This window comes from Melanotaenia boesemani, chromosome 24, assembly GCF_017639745.1.
Source record: "Melanotaenia boesemani isolate fMelBoe1 chromosome 24, fMelBoe1.pri, whole genome shotgun sequence".
In the NCBI taxonomy this organism is placed as follows: domain Eukaryota; kingdom Metazoa; phylum Chordata; class Actinopteri; order Atheriniformes; family Melanotaeniidae; genus Melanotaenia; species Melanotaenia boesemani.
In genome coordinates this window covers 24,033,169-24,052,026 of record NC_055705.1, presented here as the reverse complement: position 1 = coordinate 24,052,026, position 18,858 = coordinate 24,033,169, and the positions used below count along the sequence as shown (strand labels likewise).

At 44.8% G+C, this 18,858-nt stretch overlaps 1 protein-coding gene across 1 annotated transcript in view; it reads left to right on the top strand.

Moving 5' to 3' along the window:
- The window catches only part of LOC121635527 (aldehyde oxidase 1-like), a 31,547-nt gene extending 24,187 nt beyond the window's left edge, over nt 1-7,360 (top strand). Inside the window, 10 exon segments of the mRNA XM_041978730.1 lie at nt 888-1,115; nt 1,192-1,287; nt 4,034-4,162; nt 4,243-4,317; nt 4,393-4,445; nt 4,521-4,635; nt 4,717-4,782; nt 5,541-5,729; nt 5,818-5,985; nt 6,939-7,360. Coding sequence (XP_041834664.1) covers nt 888-1,115; nt 1,192-1,287; nt 4,034-4,162; nt 4,243-4,317; nt 4,393-4,445; nt 4,521-4,635; nt 4,717-4,782; nt 5,541-5,729; nt 5,818-5,985; nt 6,939-6,989 — 1,170 coding nt within the window. The 3' untranslated portion in view covers nt 6,990-7,360.
- The last annotated feature ends 11,498 nt before the right edge of the window (nt 7,361-18,858 follow it).

The window sequence follows — 18,858 nt, the reverse complement described above, 5'->3', positions numbered from 1 at the left end:
TTTTTTGGTTTCTAGTTCTGGTTGGTGGAAGCTTTTAGTTCTGGTTGGTGGAAACTTCTAGTTCAGCTTGGTGGAAGCTTTTAGTTCTGGTTGGTGGAAGCTTTTAGTTCTGGTTGGTGGAAACTTCTAGTTCTGGTTGGTGGAAACTTCTAGTTCAGGTTGGTGGAAGCTTCTAGTTCTGGTTGGTGGAAGCTTCTAGTTCTGGTTGGTGGAAGCTTCTAGTTCTGGTTGGTGGAAGCTTTTAGTTCTGGTAGGTGGAAGCTTTTAGTTCTGGTTGGTGGAAGCTTCTAGTTCTGGTTGGTGGAAGCTTTTAGTTCTGGTTGGTGGAAGCTTCTAGTTCTGGTTGGTGGAAGCTTCTAGTTCTGGTTGGTGGAAGCTTCTAGTTCTGGTTGGTGGAAGCTTTTAGTTCTGGTAGGTGGAAGCTTTTAGTTCTGGTTGGTGGAAGCTTCTAGTTCTGGTTGGTGGAAGCTTTTAGTTCTGGTTGGTGGAAGCTTCTAGTTCTGGTAGGTGGAAGCTTCTAGTTCTGGTAGGTGGAAGCTTTTTGGTTGAACAATGACCCTGTGGACTTTGTGGCTGAGGGCCGGGCCCCTTGCTGTCATGCAGGACGATATAAGTGAGAATATCATAACATGCACGTGTAGGAGGGCGGCCTGGTCTGGGATATAGTGGCTGATTAGGATAAAACCTTTTATATTACTTTGTATTGTTTTCTTAGTGTTTATCAAGTTTCAGTTGGGGGTCAAGGACCAACCGGAGATGTGTAAATTCTGCTACAGATTTTATGTTTTCACTTTGAAAATGTATTTGGAACTTTGTTCTACATTTTGTTTTCCAATAGAAAAACTTATTTTGTTATTATTAACCCTAACGTCTGAATTTTTCCTCAGATCCGTGAGGCCAACATGTACACGGGGCCGTCCGCCACCCACTACAGGATGGAGTTCAGCCCGGAGAACATGCTGCGCTGCTGGGAGGACTGTAAGGTCCGGAGTGACTACAATGCTCGGCGCAGAGCCGTCCACCAGTTTAACCAGCACCACCGCTGGAAGAAGAGAGGGCTGTCCATCATTCCCATCAAATACGGGGTCGCCTTCGCAGAAAGCTTCTTGAATCAGGTCAGTCAGCTTTCCTCTGCAAGCTGGTTTCCACCACATGACAATAATAAAGAGCTTTTTCTTCTGTTTGTGAAAGGCTGCGGCTCTGGTCCACGTCTATAAAGATGGCTCTGTTCTGGTCTCTCATGGTGGGACAGAGATGGGTCAGGGCATCCACACCAAAATGCAACAGGTACTGAGACAAAGCAGACCAACGGGTGCCAGACTAAAACAGAAACCTGTTCAATACAATTGTTAATGAAAAACCAGCAAGAAGATCCTTCAACAGCGAGCAAAAGTTTAAGGGTTCATTACTTATTTTTTTCACTGGCAGAGTTTCCAGTACAGTCAGAAGTCAACTTCTTCAGTGTCATCGATGAAAACATAAAATTTGTCTGACTGTTCATGTGCTGACATCGACCAATCCGATGAAAGCTGTGGAGCTTTTTAAGGAGAAGAACTGATAATAAACATGATAAATAATCATGTTGTTGAATAAAAAAATGGGGATTTTTATGAGAGCCTGCAATCTGCTAGCATTAGCTGCTAACTTGGGAGCCCGCGGTTTTAGCATTAGTTGCTAATGTGGCAGTCTCAACGTTAGCTGTTAGAAAAAAAAGTGCAGCCTTTTCACTGTTTTAGAAACTAAAGGTAAATCAGCTACTTTGAAGTGGACATATCAGGCTTTTAAATCCTCCCTTTTCACATGTAAATCATTAATTTATGGTCTATATAAAGTAGAACCGCCATGCTTTTCCTGGTTATTCTAGCTCCACACACCCCTTGGTAACTCTGTTCTGAAGCACATCTTTAGAGCGACTCGTTTTGGTCTCTTTAAATGTGAATGAGGCATTTCATGCCCCGCCTCCCTTCAGGTCGCAGAGAGTTCCACACCACCACATTCAGCCATATTTGTAGTTTGATAGAAGCGATACGATTATCTATCAGCAGAGAAACGTTTTACTTGCAAGTTTACTATTGATGTCAACAACAGAAAATGTGTCCTTCCAGCCTCACATGTTAGAGTCCTCCTCTCTCCCTTTCTGTTCGTCCCTCACTGATAAGTTCCCCAAACACTTCCATGTATTTTTCATCAGCCCATGCCGTCTCTACCAGCTGTTGTCCCCCCCCCAACACTACTTTTTTCACACTACCACAATTTGAAAAAGATAAGCAAAGCCTCGACATTGTTAAGGAGTTAGCTAACGAAAGTGTCAAGAAATTCACTGAATGCATTTGGATCATGTGTTCCATCCATGCCAAAAAATATAGAACACAAGATAAGTCTTTATGCTGATGATGTATTACTTTTCCTCCAGAACTCACCGACATTTCTCCCCCAGACAATCACACTTATTAACACATTCTCATCAATATCTGACTACTCTATTAACTGGTCTAAGACTATTGTTATGCCCATTAACTGTGACCTACAAAACATACCCAATACTACAATACAGTCTGGAAACATTAGATATCTAGGCATAAACATTTCCCCCAGGTTATCAGAACTAACAAAGCTAAATTATGTCCAGCTACTTAAAGCAATAGAGGATGATCTCTCACGGTGGAGGCACTTACCCATATCACTCATGGGGAGGGTTGCCACAGTTAAAATGATGGTTCTATCTAAAGTAAACTACCTGTTTTCAATGATACCCACTAAACCATCCTCCAGCTGGTAACATACAGTAATACCTCGATATACGAGTTTAATTTGTTCCGTGACCTTGCTCGTATCTCAATTTGCTCATATCTCAAAGCAATTTTTCCCATTTAAATGAATTGAAATCCCATTAATCCGTTCCAGCTCGCAAAATTCCTCTCCAGTTGTTGATTTCCAGCTTTAATTCAATAGACATCATCTTCTTCTTATTCACAGCACTGTCCTTTACACTCACTTTCTTAGGACCCATGGTTTTAAATGTGATAAAATTGTACTGTACGCAAAATAAAAGCACAAAATACAAGCACAAAATACGAGCACAGCTTTTCACAAGTGTTAACAAAGCGAGGTACACAAACACTAACCGAGTGAGACGCGAGAAGCTGAGGTGGGAGAAACAGAGCACACGTTGTTGTTGTGGGTCTTTGTTCGACGCCGTCAGCTCGTATCTCAAAAAATTTGTATGTCAATGCACTCGTATCTCGAGGTATCACTGTATATCCAGATTGCTATGGAAAAACAAGCCATCACGTATCAGTCTAGAAACTTTAGACTGCCGTCCTCTGGATGGGTCCGGGGTGGTCTTTGTGGTGGGGGGTTTGGGTTGGTGATCCAGGATTGGTGTTGATGGCCCGGGTCTCTGGTCCGCCCTAGTCTGCCTCTAGCCTCCGTAGAGGCGTGGCTTCATCTCTGATCCTCCTCATTCCTCATCCTCTGCATGCTGACTCAGCACTGAGGTGTCCAGTTTATACACTAACAGATGCTTTGGTTCAGGGTGTGTGTTTCTGGTTCTTTGGTTGTTGTTGTGATACATGTTGTTGCTGTCTTGGTTATTTTGTAGGAACTCCTGATGATTGTCTGCTTAGTTTACCTGTAAAAGCTGTAGGAAATTCTCTGTTGTGTTTCTGTACAGGTGTAGCAGCTGCTTGTCTGCTGTTAGGTTGGATTGAAGCTCGTTGCTTCTATCTGCTGGATCTTTGTCTCCTCTTCCTTTTCCTACTTTCCTTTTTACTTATTCTACTTTTTTCTGTCCCCTTCAGTCAGGACCAGCAAGATTACATAAATTCCATAATTCAAAATAAATATATGAGAATAAATAAATAAATCAGATCATCAAGAGGAGCCTTATACCCATGAAGCTCCTCTTGATAAAGTAAATGTTTTCGGCACAACATAGCCAGACCATCATTGTGCCGCCACCATGCTGAATAGGGCAAGGTCAAATAAAATAAAAAAAAGAAATAAAGGTACTTTTGTTCCTGTTTGTTGTGAGGTTGCGAGCCGGGAGCTTCACATCCCGTCCTCTAAGATCTACATCAGTGAAACCAGCACCAGCACGGTTCCCAACACCTGTCCTTCAGCTGCTTCCTTTGGCACCGACGCTAACGGCATGGCGGTCAAGGTGAAGGCTGGTTCTTGCAAGTTTTCACTTCTGTTATCAGTATTATTATTGATAATATCTCTTCTTTTTTCCTCCATTAGAACGCCTGTGAGACTCTTTATCAACGACTGAAGCCGATTAGGGAGAAAAACCCCAAAGGATCCTGGGAAACTTGGGTATGGTTGGCTAAGAAATGAACATCTCAGGGTTTCTAACATTTTAAAAAGCATGTGTGCTTCCTCTGATGGCAGGTCAGAGCAGCTTTCTTTGAGAAGATCAGCTTATCGGCCACAGGATACCACAGGTAGGTCTAAATGCTACGCGGCTGAACTGTTCATGAAGGAAGAAGCGGTGAACAGTGTCTCCTCTGCATCCTCAGAGGTCCGGACCTTTACATGGACTGGGACAAGATGGAGGGCCAGCCCTACGCCTACTTCGTGTTTGGAGTGTGTTGCTCTGAGGTGGAGCTGGACTGCCTCACAGGAGACTACAGGGTCCAGACTTTTCCCCATCTTTCCTCTCATTATTAGTCTGCTTGTTGTAGACGGAGTGACATTCCTCTTTTCCTGCTACAGACGGTGAGGACGGACATCGTGGTCGACATCGGCAGAAGCGTGAATCCGTCTGTGGACATCGGCCAGGTGGGACCAAGGAGGGGCCACGAAAGAGACATGTTACCAAACAAACATTCAATGAATACTTAAACCGATGAAAGGAGCCACAGAGGCCTGAAAAAGAGCCACTTCAGACCACATCATGGTTTCCTGGACAGAGGTGTCCATCATCAACATCGGCCAATCGATTTCAGGTCCTCAAAGGACCTGAAAGTGTAGTACATTTTAAATTTGACACTGCAGAAAACACCAACAATGCATCAAAATCAGTAATGTTCCATGTTTAGTATATTTAAAGATGTTCTTTAAAAAAGGAAACCCTCATCTGCCCAACATGTTTATTATGGAAAATGATCAATTAATGTGAATTCATAAAACATTGACATCATGTAATCAAACTGGCATTTAAAGGGTTAAATAATTTGAATCATTACATATTTGGTCATTTTTTAAGGACTAAAGTTGACTGAAATATTTTCAGCAAAAAGTGGGAATAAATATGAATTTGTAATGTTTATTAGTAGTTTTGTGGACTGAGGACTATTAAACTGTTAACTAACCATTCAATAGTCCTCAATGATGGTTTTATTTTGCTCCATGGATTAGTAAAGCCCACTATCATCTGCATAAAAACAGGCCTATTCCTTCCATCCCTAAATGGAAAAACTCAAACTAAAACAATCCCTAAAACTCGGACCAAACTGTGGAGAGGCTGTTTAAAAATGTATTAATGACATGTTTTTTTCCTTTATGCTTTCTGCTCTCTCCTAATGTTTTAACCTCAGGTGGAAGGAGCATTCATGCAGGGTTTGGGACTTTACACTCTGGAGGAGTTGAAGTTTTCCCCTTCTGGGCTCCTGTACACTCGAGGTCCATCTCAGTACAAGATTCCAGCCATCTGTGACGTGCCGCTTCGGCTCAACGTCTATCTGCTGCCAAATTCACACAACCCCCACGCCATCTACTCCTCAAAAGTCAGCGCCATGGTGGAGCACGAGGTTTTAAAAGCAACTTGTTGTGTACACACCGTGGGATGAACCTTATGTCTGTTTGGTTCTGCAGGGGATCGGAGAACCCGTCCTCTTCCTCGGCAGCTCCGTGTTCTTTGCCATTAAAGATGCAGCGGCGGCGGCTCGATCAGAGTCCGGTCTCATTGGCCCGTTTTCTCTAGACAGCCCTGCGACTCCGGAGAAGGCCTGCCTGGCCTGCGCCTCGCCGTTCATTCAGAAGGTGAGTGGAGCGTCGACCATGTGGGAGATTAATCCAGATATACGAAAGAGAAAAGCCCCAGAGAAGTAATGTTTAAGGGTGAAGAAGAATTTTTACTAAGCTCGTTTAATAAGTTTAACCCTTAAAACTCCCCCCAAGGTCTATCTGTTCTATCATCATCATCAGTGTCTCAGGAACGGTCGTATGTAACTACACATACCTGATGACGCCGTTCTAGGTGGTTGCCTGTTGCTAAAGTGGACTTAAGTGGAGCGAACTACCATGCCCCCTCCAAGACCCTGAAGAGGGTGTAGTGCTGGTCCGCTGTTCCACGACCACTGAAGCTGCATTACGCTTAGCCTGCCGATACCCATCAGCTGCCTCTGGAGTCCCACAGGCCAAATAGGCCTGATAGGACTCCTTCTTCAGCTTGACGGCATCCCTTACTGCTGGTGTTCACCAACGAGTTTGGGGGTTACCGCCACGACAGGCACCAACGACCTTACGGCCACAGCTGCAGCTGGCCGCCTCGACAATAGAGGCACGGAACACTGCCCATTCGGACTCAATGTCCCCCGCCTCACCCGGGACATGGTTGAAGCTCTGCTGGAGATGGGAGTTGAAACTCTTTCTGACAGGGAACTCTGCCAGACGTTCCCAGCAGACCCTCACAACACGCTTGGGTCTGCCAGGCCTGACCGGCATCCTCCCCCACCATCTGAGCCAACTCACCACCAGGTGGTGATCAGTTGAGAGCTCCGCCCCTCTCTTCACCCGAGTGTCCAGGACATGCGGCCGCAAGTCTGATGATATGACTACAAAGTTGTGAGAAAAAAAACTGATTAAATTGTTCAGCAAATAAAGACAAAGGGGTGTGAATCATTAGATAATTCTTCCTTGATAATCTAATTCTGACATAAAATGTGCATTAAAATGACTTAACTTCTATTCTGTTTGTGTATTTTTGTCTCCAGATTCCAGCCAGTGAACCAGGATCCTTTAAACCATGGGCCTTAAACATCTGAAACTGGCTCAGACTTACTCTAAACTAATCTTTACTAACTAAAGTAGTTATTTTAGACTTTAATCCTGATTATTCAACCACTACATGAATCTTTACATGCAATATGTCTTAAATACTTAAATAATGAATAGTTTTATAATTTTCATGCTTTCATATTTGGGCATATTTTCTATTCAGCAAGAGTACTGATAGTAAAATCTTTATAATCATCACAGCTAACAGATTGACATCTTGTGTGTTGATGCTCGTGCTTAATGTCTGTATTTTATCACCTGACTGTTAATGAGAAAACATAACTCTGTTTTATAAAATGTTTTGTGATTGAACAGAAACTGGAGCGAAAGTAAAAATGAATAAACTTGTGAATCTGGAGACAAATGCACTGCGTTGTATTGTAAATATAGTCATGTGTTTATTGGTTCCTGAATACATGGAGAAGCAGCTGGTTCTGGACGATGCTGACGGTTTGCACAGACTCACTGGACCCAGACATGGCCAACGTTTACTTTCCTGTGGTCCAAATTTGGCTTTCAATGACAAACAATACAAGTTTATTGTCAGAGACGTGTCTGAAATTAGTCACTCTGCAGCTGGGTTAAAAATCCATCAATCGATTTGAATTCATTTAAATGTATAGATTCATAAAACTCACAGATTTTATTTTATGTATTTTTTTTTTTATGTGTTTCCTTTTCCGGTGACAACAGTGGTACCACTCTGTGACTTACCAATGCTGGGCATTATTTTAGCATAACTACACGACTGCCAGGTTTCCTGTGTTGCTTCCATCCAATCAGCGTCTCTCTCCGAGATATCCATCCATCCATCCATCCATTTTCTGCCGCTTATCTGGAGTCGGGTTGCGGGGGCAGCTACCTAAGCAGGGAAACCCAGACTTCCCTCTCCCCGGCCACATTTACTAGCTCATCCGGGGGGATCCCGAGGCGTTCCGAGGCCAGCCGAAAGATGTAGTCCATCCAGCGTGTCCTGGGTCTTCACCAGGGCCTCTTTCCGGTGGGACGTGCCCGGAACACCTCACCAGGGAGGCGTCCAGGAGGCATCCTAACCAGATGCCCGAGCCACCTCATCTGGTTCCTCTCGATGTGGAGGAGCAGCGGCTCTACTCTGAGCCCCTCCCGGATCACCGAGCTTCTCACCCTATCTCTAAGGGAGAGCCCGGCCACCCTGCGGAGGAAACTCATTTCGGCCGCTTGTATTCGCGATCTTGTTCTTTCGGTCACTACCCACAACTCATGACTGTAGGTGAGGGTAGGAACGTAGATCGAACGGTGAATCGAGAGCTTTGCCTTTTGGCTCAGCTCCTTCTTCACCACGACAGACCGATGCAGAGTCCACATCACTGCAGACGCCGCACCGATCCGCCTGTCGATCTCCTGCTCCATCCTTCCCTCACTCATGAACAAGACCCCGAGATACGTTAACTCCTCCACTTGGGGCAGGACCCTATTGCAGACCCAGAGAGAGCACTCCACCCTTCTCCGGCTGAGGACCATGGTCTCGGACTTGGAGGTGATGATTCTCATCCCAGCTGCTTCACACTCGGCTGCGAATCGCTCCAGTGAGAGCTGAAGATCACGGCTCGATGAAGCCAACAGAACCACATCATCCGCAAAGAGCAGAGACCCAATCCTGAGGCCACCAAACCGGATCCTCAGCTGCGCCTAGAAATTCTGTCCATAAAGGTTATAAACAGAATTGGTGACAAATGGCAGCCTTGGCGGAGTCCAACCCTCACCGGAAACGATTCTGCGTTAATGCCAGCAATGCGGACCAAGCTCTGACACCGGTCGTACAGGGACCAGACAGCTCGTACAAACAGGTCCGGCACTCCATACTCCCGGAGTACCCCCAACAGGAGTCCCCGGGGGACACGATCGAATCCCTGCTCCAAGTCCACAAAGCACATGTAGACTGGTTCAGCAAACTCCCATGCCCCCTTAAAGACCCCAAAGAGGGTGTAGAGCTGGTCCACTGTTCCACGACCGGGACAAAAACCACACTGCTCCTCCTCAATCCGAGGTTCGACTATCCGACAGACCCTCCTCTCCAGCACTCCTGAATAGACCTTACCGGGGAGGCTGAGGAGTGTGATCCCCCTGTAGTTGGAGCACACCCTCCGTTCCCCTTTTTTGAAGAGGGGGGCCACCACCCCAGTCTGCCAGTTCAGGGGAACTGTCCCCAATGTTCACGTGATGCTACAGAGGTGTGTCAGCCAAGACAGCCCTACAGCATCAAGAGCTTTAAGGAACTCTGGGACCTCATCTACCCCCGGGGCCTTGCCACCGAGGAGCTTTTTAACCACCTCAGCAACCTCAGCCCCAGAGATAGGAGAGCCAGCACCAGCTACCCCAGACTCTGTTTCGTCATCGGAAGACGTGCTGGTGGGATTGAGAAGGTCTTCGAAGTATATCACACACCACCTCACAACGTCCCGAGTCGAGATCAGCAGCCCCCCCATCCCCACTGTACACAGTGTTGACGGAGCACTGTTTTCCCCTCCTGAGCCGCCGGATGGTGGACCAGAATCTCCTCGAAGCCGTCCGGAAGTCATTCCCCATGGCCTCTCCAAACTCCTCCAATGCCCAAGTTTTTGCCTTAGCGACCGCCAAAGCTGCGCTCCGCTTAGCCCGCCGATACCCATCAGCTGCCTCTGGAGTCCCACAGGCCAAAAAGGCCCGTTAGGACTCCTTCTTCAGCTTGACGGCATCCCTTACTGCCAGTGTCCACCAACGAGTTCGGGGGTTACCGCCACGACAGGCACCCACGACCTTACAGCCTTTAATCCATTTTAGACATTTTTATTTATAAAATCTTTATAGATGTTTCATGATTTTTTATAAATTTCTTATATTTTTATATATATTTTTAAAATATTTAACATTTTTCATTTTATGTACGATAATTTATATTTTTATTAATATTTGTTCATTTTATTTATTTTTTTTAAGTTTTTTGTTTATATACTTAATTTTTTTCTGTTGATTTTTTTATTTTAGATAATTAAAAATAATTCAATATCCTTTTTACATATTTAAATATATATATTAAATAAATTAATTAATTACATTTTAATACATTTTTGTCAAATCTTGATAGAAATTTAATTTTTCATATTTTTGTAAAATCTTCTACATTTCTATATCATATTTTACATTTATTTTCATATGTTTATATCTCTTCATTTAATTTCCTGTATATTTATTTACATATTATATTTTATTAATTTCTATTGATTTATTTTAGATTTTATTATATTTTATATAACTGAATATAAATTTGAACGTAGTCAAACTTAGTTAAATTTGAAAAATCTCTTGTATTTGTGGAAATTCAGTCTTATTTATGTATCATTACTGGCTACAGTCTTTTTATGGGGATTTTTTCCTGCTCGGCTAATAAACCAACCGATAGCATTATAACTTTTTACATTATTGGCGGTTTATTATGTTCTTGGCTTTATTAAATTAAAAATTGTGAAAATAAGTTATTGATCCATTTCTGATTGCTTACAGGTGTAAATATTGTGAACGTACATATTGAATCAAAAAACTTTCCCTAAATATCATTTTCTCTTCCCGCTTCAGTCGATGTGGAAACCAGCCTACGACTTCCTGCTGACGTGGGCGGCCCACATCGGGGACAGCTACCGGGACGTAATCCAGGAGCTCCACCTGGGCCTGGACCGGATGAGGAACCCCATCACTAAGAGGTGGAAGCACCTAACAGGTGCGCTGATCCTGGTAAACTGCCTGGAGACGCTCCGCAGCGCCGCCTTCTGTCCCACCGGATACGGAGATTTTGCTGTCTGAACGTCCTCCTGGTGGCTGATTAGCTGCCGTACATCTGGTTAAATAACGAGGCGTCTCCGGCTGCTACGTTTACATCAGCACTGTTTCTCCCATGAAGCACTAACCTTATTTACTCCTAAAAGACTCCCATCATGCTTTCTCTACCTCCCACTGCGTCTCCTGGCTTCAGACTGTTCTACCTCAAATCCTCTCTTCTGGTGGTTTTCTTTCTTGGACCTCAGGACAACATCAGGCGTAAACACCTGCAGCTTTTAGATTGTGCATCTTTAAAATGGCTTCTGCTCCACATTTTTACATAAAAACCTGTTTTCATTTGTTTCAGTCTGTTTTTAGAAGTTTAATGTGGAAAATAAATGTTTAATTTCCAGACAATTTATTAGAGATTCTTTTGCCAAAAACTGCATTAACATCAGAGACTGTGGAGTCCATACAGGTATAGATATATTTTATACTTGCAGTCTTCAGGCTGTTTTATCAATATTTTAACCATTAATTCAGTTTATTTAAACAATCATCTCCAATCCAGCTAAAAGCAAATATGCCACGAGCTAGCGAAGTAGCTAGCTAAGTAGTAGTTAGCTAGCTAAGTAGTAGTTAGCTAGCTAACTAAGTGGCTAGCTAAGTAGCTTGCAAATAGCTACTTAACTAGTTAGCTAGCTAAGTGGTTAGCTAAGTAGCTATTTGCAAACCCAGTTTCTAGATTTGATCATAAACTGTCATGAAGACATAAATTAAAAAATTTGTGACCCTGTGAGCAGATAAATCTACAAACAAAAGACAGCAGTGAATTTATTAGCAGTCAGGGACTTTACATCTCTGTAACTGCTAGCTTGGTTTCCACGTGCTAAAGGTTGCATATACCAATGTTTCTTTTTATTACAACCAGTCCCCAGATAGCAGACATGTTTGGGCTAAATCTGGTCTACTTTTGCCACTTTGGCTCAGTTACAGCACTGGCAAGTGTTGTGTGGGCCAAATTTGGTCCAGATGTCAGTTGCTGGCCAGGATGTGGACCACGGCTAGTATGTTGTGGGTCAGAAGTGGTCCTAATATGGGAAGCCTGGTTTATGTAGTGGTCATGTGACTGAGTTCCAGCAGCTACACTGACGTTTAGTCAACGCTGTCAGTCAAGGCTAAATCTGGGCCAATCGAGGATGCACATCTGGGCCATATTTGGGCCAAACATGTTTTGCTATCTGGGGATTATTTCTTATCCCAGACCGTTGAGCAGCACATTGTGTTGTTCATTTTGTTATAGCTGAACAGCGAGTCAAACATCAACATGAACATTAAAGAAAGCAGTTTTCAGACTAGCCTCAAACCTACTCCTTATCCTCCTTGATCTCTAGCTGAGATCAAACCTCAGCGCTGCTTTACCGTGTGCTCCCACACAACATGCCGGCCCTGCAGGATCAGTTCATGCTCATGTGTTCTGCCATGTTGGTTGGCATGTTTAACTTCAGACTGCAGGCGCCACCGTTTCCCTCTGTTAACAACCTGGACGCATCTTTTTCTATAACCCGACCACGTAGCCCTGCTTAGATCCCTTTCATAACACAAGCTGTCAGTCTTCATACATGTGCTGGATTACATGCCGGGTTTCAATAAAGTTACAATGAACGCCAGACCGAATAATCAATAAGCTTTAGGACATGCAGAAGGCATACCGAGACAGGAAAAAGACCTGGACAGAAGCTGGACGTGGTTCCATCTTTACAGTTGTGTTTTTCTGTTGCCTGGCAACCAGTTATAATTTCAGCTGGTGTTGCCATAGTAACATCTGGTTTATTCCAGGAAAGCATTGGTTATAATGGAGGCTGAAGGGTTTCAGGGCCAACATCGTCTTCCCAGTTAGGTTCTGGTTAAACTAGTGTGAATGCGGGCCGGTTTACCAAAAAGCACCAAGATTGCGAGACTCCAGAACCAGAACTTTTATTGCTGGTGGTTTGCATCTCAGCATGCTCTGTGTGGTCTTCTCTGTCTTTGGTGTATATCTGTGGCAGGGCTACAGCGCCAACTACAGGCCTGGTGGTGGTACTACCGCGTCTTACCGGATCTGTGGACCTTTCTGGAATAAGACTAAATAGTTTCGTCCTAGTGGACGTGACCTCAGTGACAGGAGAACTGGATCCTGGTCTAGTTATCAAACCAGTATGTCATCACAGGGTTTTTATTGGTGGGCTGGTTAGACGTGGTTAAATGACAAAACAGGAAGTGATGATTTACATACTTTGCTTCTAAATGTCTCCGTATCATTTACAGAACTTTAAAAAAGACATTTTCCAGACATTATTTATGTTGTTTGTTTGTTTGTTTGTTGGTAAATGTATGTTAAAAGCAGCTTTCTGTGATCTGAGCAACTTTAATCAATCAGCTTTGATGCTTTTTGTTTATTTAATATTTTTTCTGCTTTTTTTTTTTGTTTGTTTCTTCAGGATGAGTTTGTGTCTGGAATCTGCATCCGACATGAACAGGAGGAATTTCTATATTTATACTAAACACCAGCAGTGTGTAAGTGAGGCTGTTTTACATCAGACCTGAAATCTGTTCAGTGTTTCTATTCAGAAAGTATTAATAAAACAGAAAAATATGAAGTTAAAAATCACTGACTGGATGTTTTTGGAGTTTTGTATGAAGCTGGCTCGTGGCAGGCCATCTTGTCCCTTTAAGCCCCCTTTCTTTCCTCTGATTGGCCAGCAGCGCCAGGTTTCAGAGCTGTGCTGCAGGTATTAGTGGACATATTGAGCTTATAAAACTTATGTAAAACTAAGTTGTCATGATTTCCTGCATGAGATGGAGGACAATTTAGAAAAATGTTCAAATCTACAGAACCTTTAACCCCAATATGTCAGATTTCTACAATGCACGGGTTCAACAAGGCAACCAAAGCCTGGTTCTGGGTGCTATGACCAAAATTACACACTGCAGTATTTTTCCAAACTCTGTATTTAATGGTGTAATTATCTGTGCCAGGCTGGGTGTTAACCAGAGAAGAAGGACAGCAGTAGACTGCTAGGGTTGCCTGTTCGCTTGTCATGAGAACTGTTCATTACCAGAAGCAGGTCTTTGTGATGGTGGCAGTTATCTCCATCAGTTCCTCTAGCCAACGCATCCCAGTGACCTCACATACACACACACATACACTCACACACACATTCACACACATGGTTTCCAACACTGTTCAGACTGATTAAAGAGACAAAATCAGAAGAGAACAGATAAAAAACCAGTTTTCATTATGAACGTATTGATGCTAAGCTAGGCTAGGCTAGGCTATGCTAGGCTAGGCTTCTGTGCCGCTTCATCCAGTTCAGGGTCGCAAGGAAGCTGGAATCTATCCCAGCAATTAGCAGGTGAGAGGACAGGTAACCAGTCCATTGCAGTGTTAGCTGAACACCATTCTCTTATTAAACAGTAAAATGAAGACTCATCTCTTCTGCTAATGTTGACCATTGAAAGCCACATCCCACCACACACTGGCAGCGTGTAGTATTCTCTGCATGATGCATTTCTCCGTGGTGCACGCACACTAACACAAGCGTGACCATGAAAGTGGTTTTCTGTACAGAATGTTTATTATGGTGTAGCATGACATTCTAACATGGACGACACAGCAGATATAGAAAGTCCCTCAGATGCGACACATGAATGTATTAATGCTCACAGACTCCTACATGCATGCAAATCCCTCCTCATATGCCGTCTTCTCAGCCAAACATAATCCTCTCTCTCACACACAGAGTTGGATGTGCTTAATTAAAGCAGATAATTATCCTCCCTGCGAGGACAGGCCACCTCGTCCGTCGTCCTTTGCCTCGCTGTGACTCACTCGTCTCCTGGAAACACTTTTAAACTCGAACCGACGCCGTGATGCTTCCTTTAAAAGCTGCAAGAATTCACATTTTTATATTTATAAATCATAATGTTTATTATTTCAGCAACTTAAATGTGATCAAACTTTCTCTAAATGGAGCTAAAGATGCATCCACCTCGGTCCTGTTTGATCCGCTTTGAGCTAACCCTGGTCCACGCTTGTTCGGACTCTGGCCTGGACCAGGGAACTCAGGTCTTCTAGGCCATCAAAATGAGCCACGGAGAAACACATCATGCAGAGAATAATACATGCTGCCAGTGTGTGGTGGGACGTGGCTTTCAATGGTCAACATGAGCAGAAGAGATGAGTCTTCATGTCACTGTGGAATGAAACTGTAATGTGTTATCACTTGTCATTAAAAAGCTGAATATCTGAGCGAGAGAAGCTTCAGATGAAATCTTCAGGAACAAGTGATGTTGGATGTGATCCGGATCACCGTCGGGATCCTGGAATGTTGAAAAGGATTCTTTATTATGTGGATCTGGGAATCATTTCACAGCGTCTATCCCCACGGTCCCTGGCAAAAAGAAGAAACAGCGACTTAGTGGAGATCTCTGAGGGCTTCCAGTACTTTCTTCTTAAAAAATGGAAATTTTATTTTCACACGTTATTTCACATAAAACATGAAAGTTTATTTCCATTTATTCACCTCAACAAACCCGACACGTGCAGCTGGTGCAGGATCAGAGCCGGAGGTTAAAGCACACGTCTGAACACCTTCAGCACCTGGTTGCTTCTGTCATCTGTTACCCGGGCAACCGCGAGGACCCAGGGAATAAAGACGTAAATTAGCAGCGAGTTTTATGCATGAAGAGTCTGAGCCTCAAAGAGTCGCTGGTGTGTGTTTCTAATTCATTTCATTGATCTCACATATCAGAAGATCCATGAGGGGAGGACGGCGAGAACGTTAGCGAGGTGATGACGCAGGTTGCTGCTGAGGGACCTGCTTCCTGTCTGCTAACCCTGCTTCCTGTCTGCTAACCCTGCTTCCTGTCTGCTAACCCTGCTTCCTGTATGCTAACCCTGCTTCCTGTCTGCTAACCCTGCTTCCTGTATGCTAACGCTGCTTCCTGTATGCTAACGCTGCTTCCTGTCTGCTAACCCTGCTTCCTGTCCGCTAACCCCTGTCTGCTAACCCTGCTTCCTGTATGCTAATGCTGCTTCCTGTCTGCTAACCCTGCTTCCTGTCTGCTAACCCTGCTTCCTGTCTGCTAACGCTGCTTCCTGTATGCTAATGCTGCTTCCTGTCTGCTAACCCTGCTTCCTGTCTGCTAACCCCTGTCTGCTAACCCTGCTTCCTGTATGCTAACGCTGCTTCCTGTCTGCTAACCCTGCTTCCTGTCTGCTAACCCTGCTTCCTGTCTGCTAACGCTGCTTCCTGTATGCTAATGCTGCTTCCTGTCTGCTAACCGTGCTTCCTGTCTGCTAACCCTGCTTCCTGTATGCTAACGCTGCTTCCTGTCTGCTAACCCTGCTTCCTGTATGCTAACGCTGCTTCCTGTCTGCTAACGCTGCTTTCTGTATGCTAACCCCTGTCTGCTAACCCTGCTTCCTGTATGCTAACGCTGCTTCCTGTCTGCTAACGCTTCTTCCTGCCTGCTAACCCTGCTTCCTGTCTGCTAACGCTGCTTCCTGTATGCTAATGCTGCTTCCTGTCTGCTAACCGTGCTTCCTGTCTGCTAACCCTGCTTCCTGTCTGCTAACCCCTGTCTGCTAACCCTGCTTCCTGTATGCTAACGCTGCTTCCTGTCTGCTAACCCTGCTTCCTGTCTGCTAACGCTGCTTCCTGTCTGCTAACGCTGCTTTCTGTATGCTAACCCCTGTCTGCTAACCCTGCTTCCTGTATGCTAACGCTGCTTCCTGTCTGCTAACGCTTCTTCCTGCCTGCTAACCCTGCTTTCTGTCTGCTAATGTTGCTCTGTTAGAAGCAGAAATCCTGTTACACAGCGGATTTTTCATTTCCAGTAATAAAATGTTAAACAGACTCCAGCTTCACTAAATACCTTGTGTTAAGCCCGTAGCTGCTTCTCTGCTCCAACCAGCTCATCCTGCGTGCTTTTCCAAGTCGTAGCCGTTTTCTAGCCTCGTTCCTCAGTATTGTCCCAAAGGTCAACCTCCTCACTGGATCCTCTGTACCGGAGACAGCCCGGATCCTCCTTTAACCCTGGACCCTAACCCAGACTCTGGTGTTGTAGATACAGCCCTTTTTTCTGCCTTTCTGGTCATCGTCATCTCAGCTCTTCCCTTCAGTGGAAACGAATCTACAGCCGTCACATGTTCGCCCATCCTCTCACCACCACCATCTCCCCCAGAAGGTTTCACATCTCACCACCACCTCCTTCCTCCTGAGCCATCATCCAGCAGCCTGCTAAGTTCTGAGATCGTAATAAATCCATTACTTCTACGTTCAGAACCAAACCACAAGAAGCTGAATGAGTTCGTTTGCTGGATTTGATATAAACGTCTGTCTGGTGTTTGGGACAGCTGGAGGGAAAGGGCAGTAGGAGTTTTAGTCGGGTGACTCAACATCTGAGACACCTGCACCTGCAGAATAAACCACCAGCTCCTCAGTTTCATCTTCACACCTGAAAACTCAAAGATTAAAATGTACTGTTTACAAGGTTGTGCTGCCATCTGGTGGTGAAAAACCACATCACATTTATAGCAGAGCACCCAGTTCAATATTCCTTATCCACCCTCCTCTTCATCAGGAACCCACTCCTCTTCATCAGGACCACCCTCCTCTTCATCAGGAACCCACTCCTCTTCATCAGGACCCACTCCTCTTCATCAGGACCACCCTCCTCTTCATCAGGACCCACTCCTCTTCATCAGGACCACCCTCCTCTTCATCAGGACCCCACTCCTCTTCATCAGGACCCACTCCTCTTCATCAGGACCACCCTCCTCTTCATCAGGATCCACCCCTCTTCATCAGGACCACCCTCCTCTTCATCAGGATCCACCCCTCTTCATCAGGACCCACTCCTCTTCATCAGGACCACCCTCCTCTTCATCAGGATCCACCCCTCTTCATCAGGACCACCCTCCTCTTCATCAGGACCCACTCCTCTTCATCAGGACCACCCTCCTCTTCATCAGGACCACCATCCTCTTCATCAGGACTCCACTCCTCTTCATCAGGACTCCACTCCTCTTCATCAGGACCCACTCCTCTTCATCAGGACCACCCTCCTCTTCATCAGGACCCACTCCTCTTCATCAGGACCCCACTCCTCTTCATCAGAACTCCACTCCTCTTCATCAGGACCCACTCCTCTTCATCAGGACCCCACTCCTCTTCATCAGGACCCCACTCCTCTTCATCAAGACTCCACTCCTCTTCATCAGGACCCCCCTCCTCTTCATCAGGACCACCATCCTCTTCATCAGGACTCTACTCCTCTTCATCAGGACCCACTCCTCTTCATCAGGACCACCCTCCTCTTCATCAGGACCCTACTCCTCTTCATCAGGACTCCACCCTTCTTCATCAGGACCCCAGTTACAGACCTGACCAGTACCAGGCTGCTCCTCCCCAAGAGTAGGACCAACCGGCTCAGAGACTCCTTTGTCCCCCGAGCCATCAAACTGTACAACTCTGCATTAGGCAGGAGGGGGAGAAGGAGGGGGGAGAGGGAGGTGTGCAGTCCGCCTGATACAACACATGCACAATAACCCATATAAACAGTTGCTATAACTTATAAGTGCAATAGTGAACTGGGAATCTGTACCACCTCTACTGTGTGCAATGCTTGTTTATATTGTTTTATTTAACTTATCTTATTGTTATTTATTGTATTCTATTTGTGCTTTTCTTGCACCTTGTTGCCTCTATTTTGCTTTGTACCTGTATATATTGTGTCTTGTGCTTGTCCTGCTTTACTGTTGGTGTTGTATTGCTGCTGGTACCCAAATTTCTTCTCCAAAGGGATTAATAAAGTATTTCTATTCTATTCTATTATATCCTATCTATCTCTCTATCTCTCTATCTATCAATCCATCCTGTCAGGCCGTAGTTGCGCATGTTGACCACCAGAGGTCAGTACCTGTTCTCTGCATCCTTCCTGTTTCCTGTGAGACAACCACCAGGCTTTTATTTTGAGGCTTGAGGCTTTTATTTTGAGACGTATCTTTGAACCGGAAGTCAGACTTTTAAAGCGGTT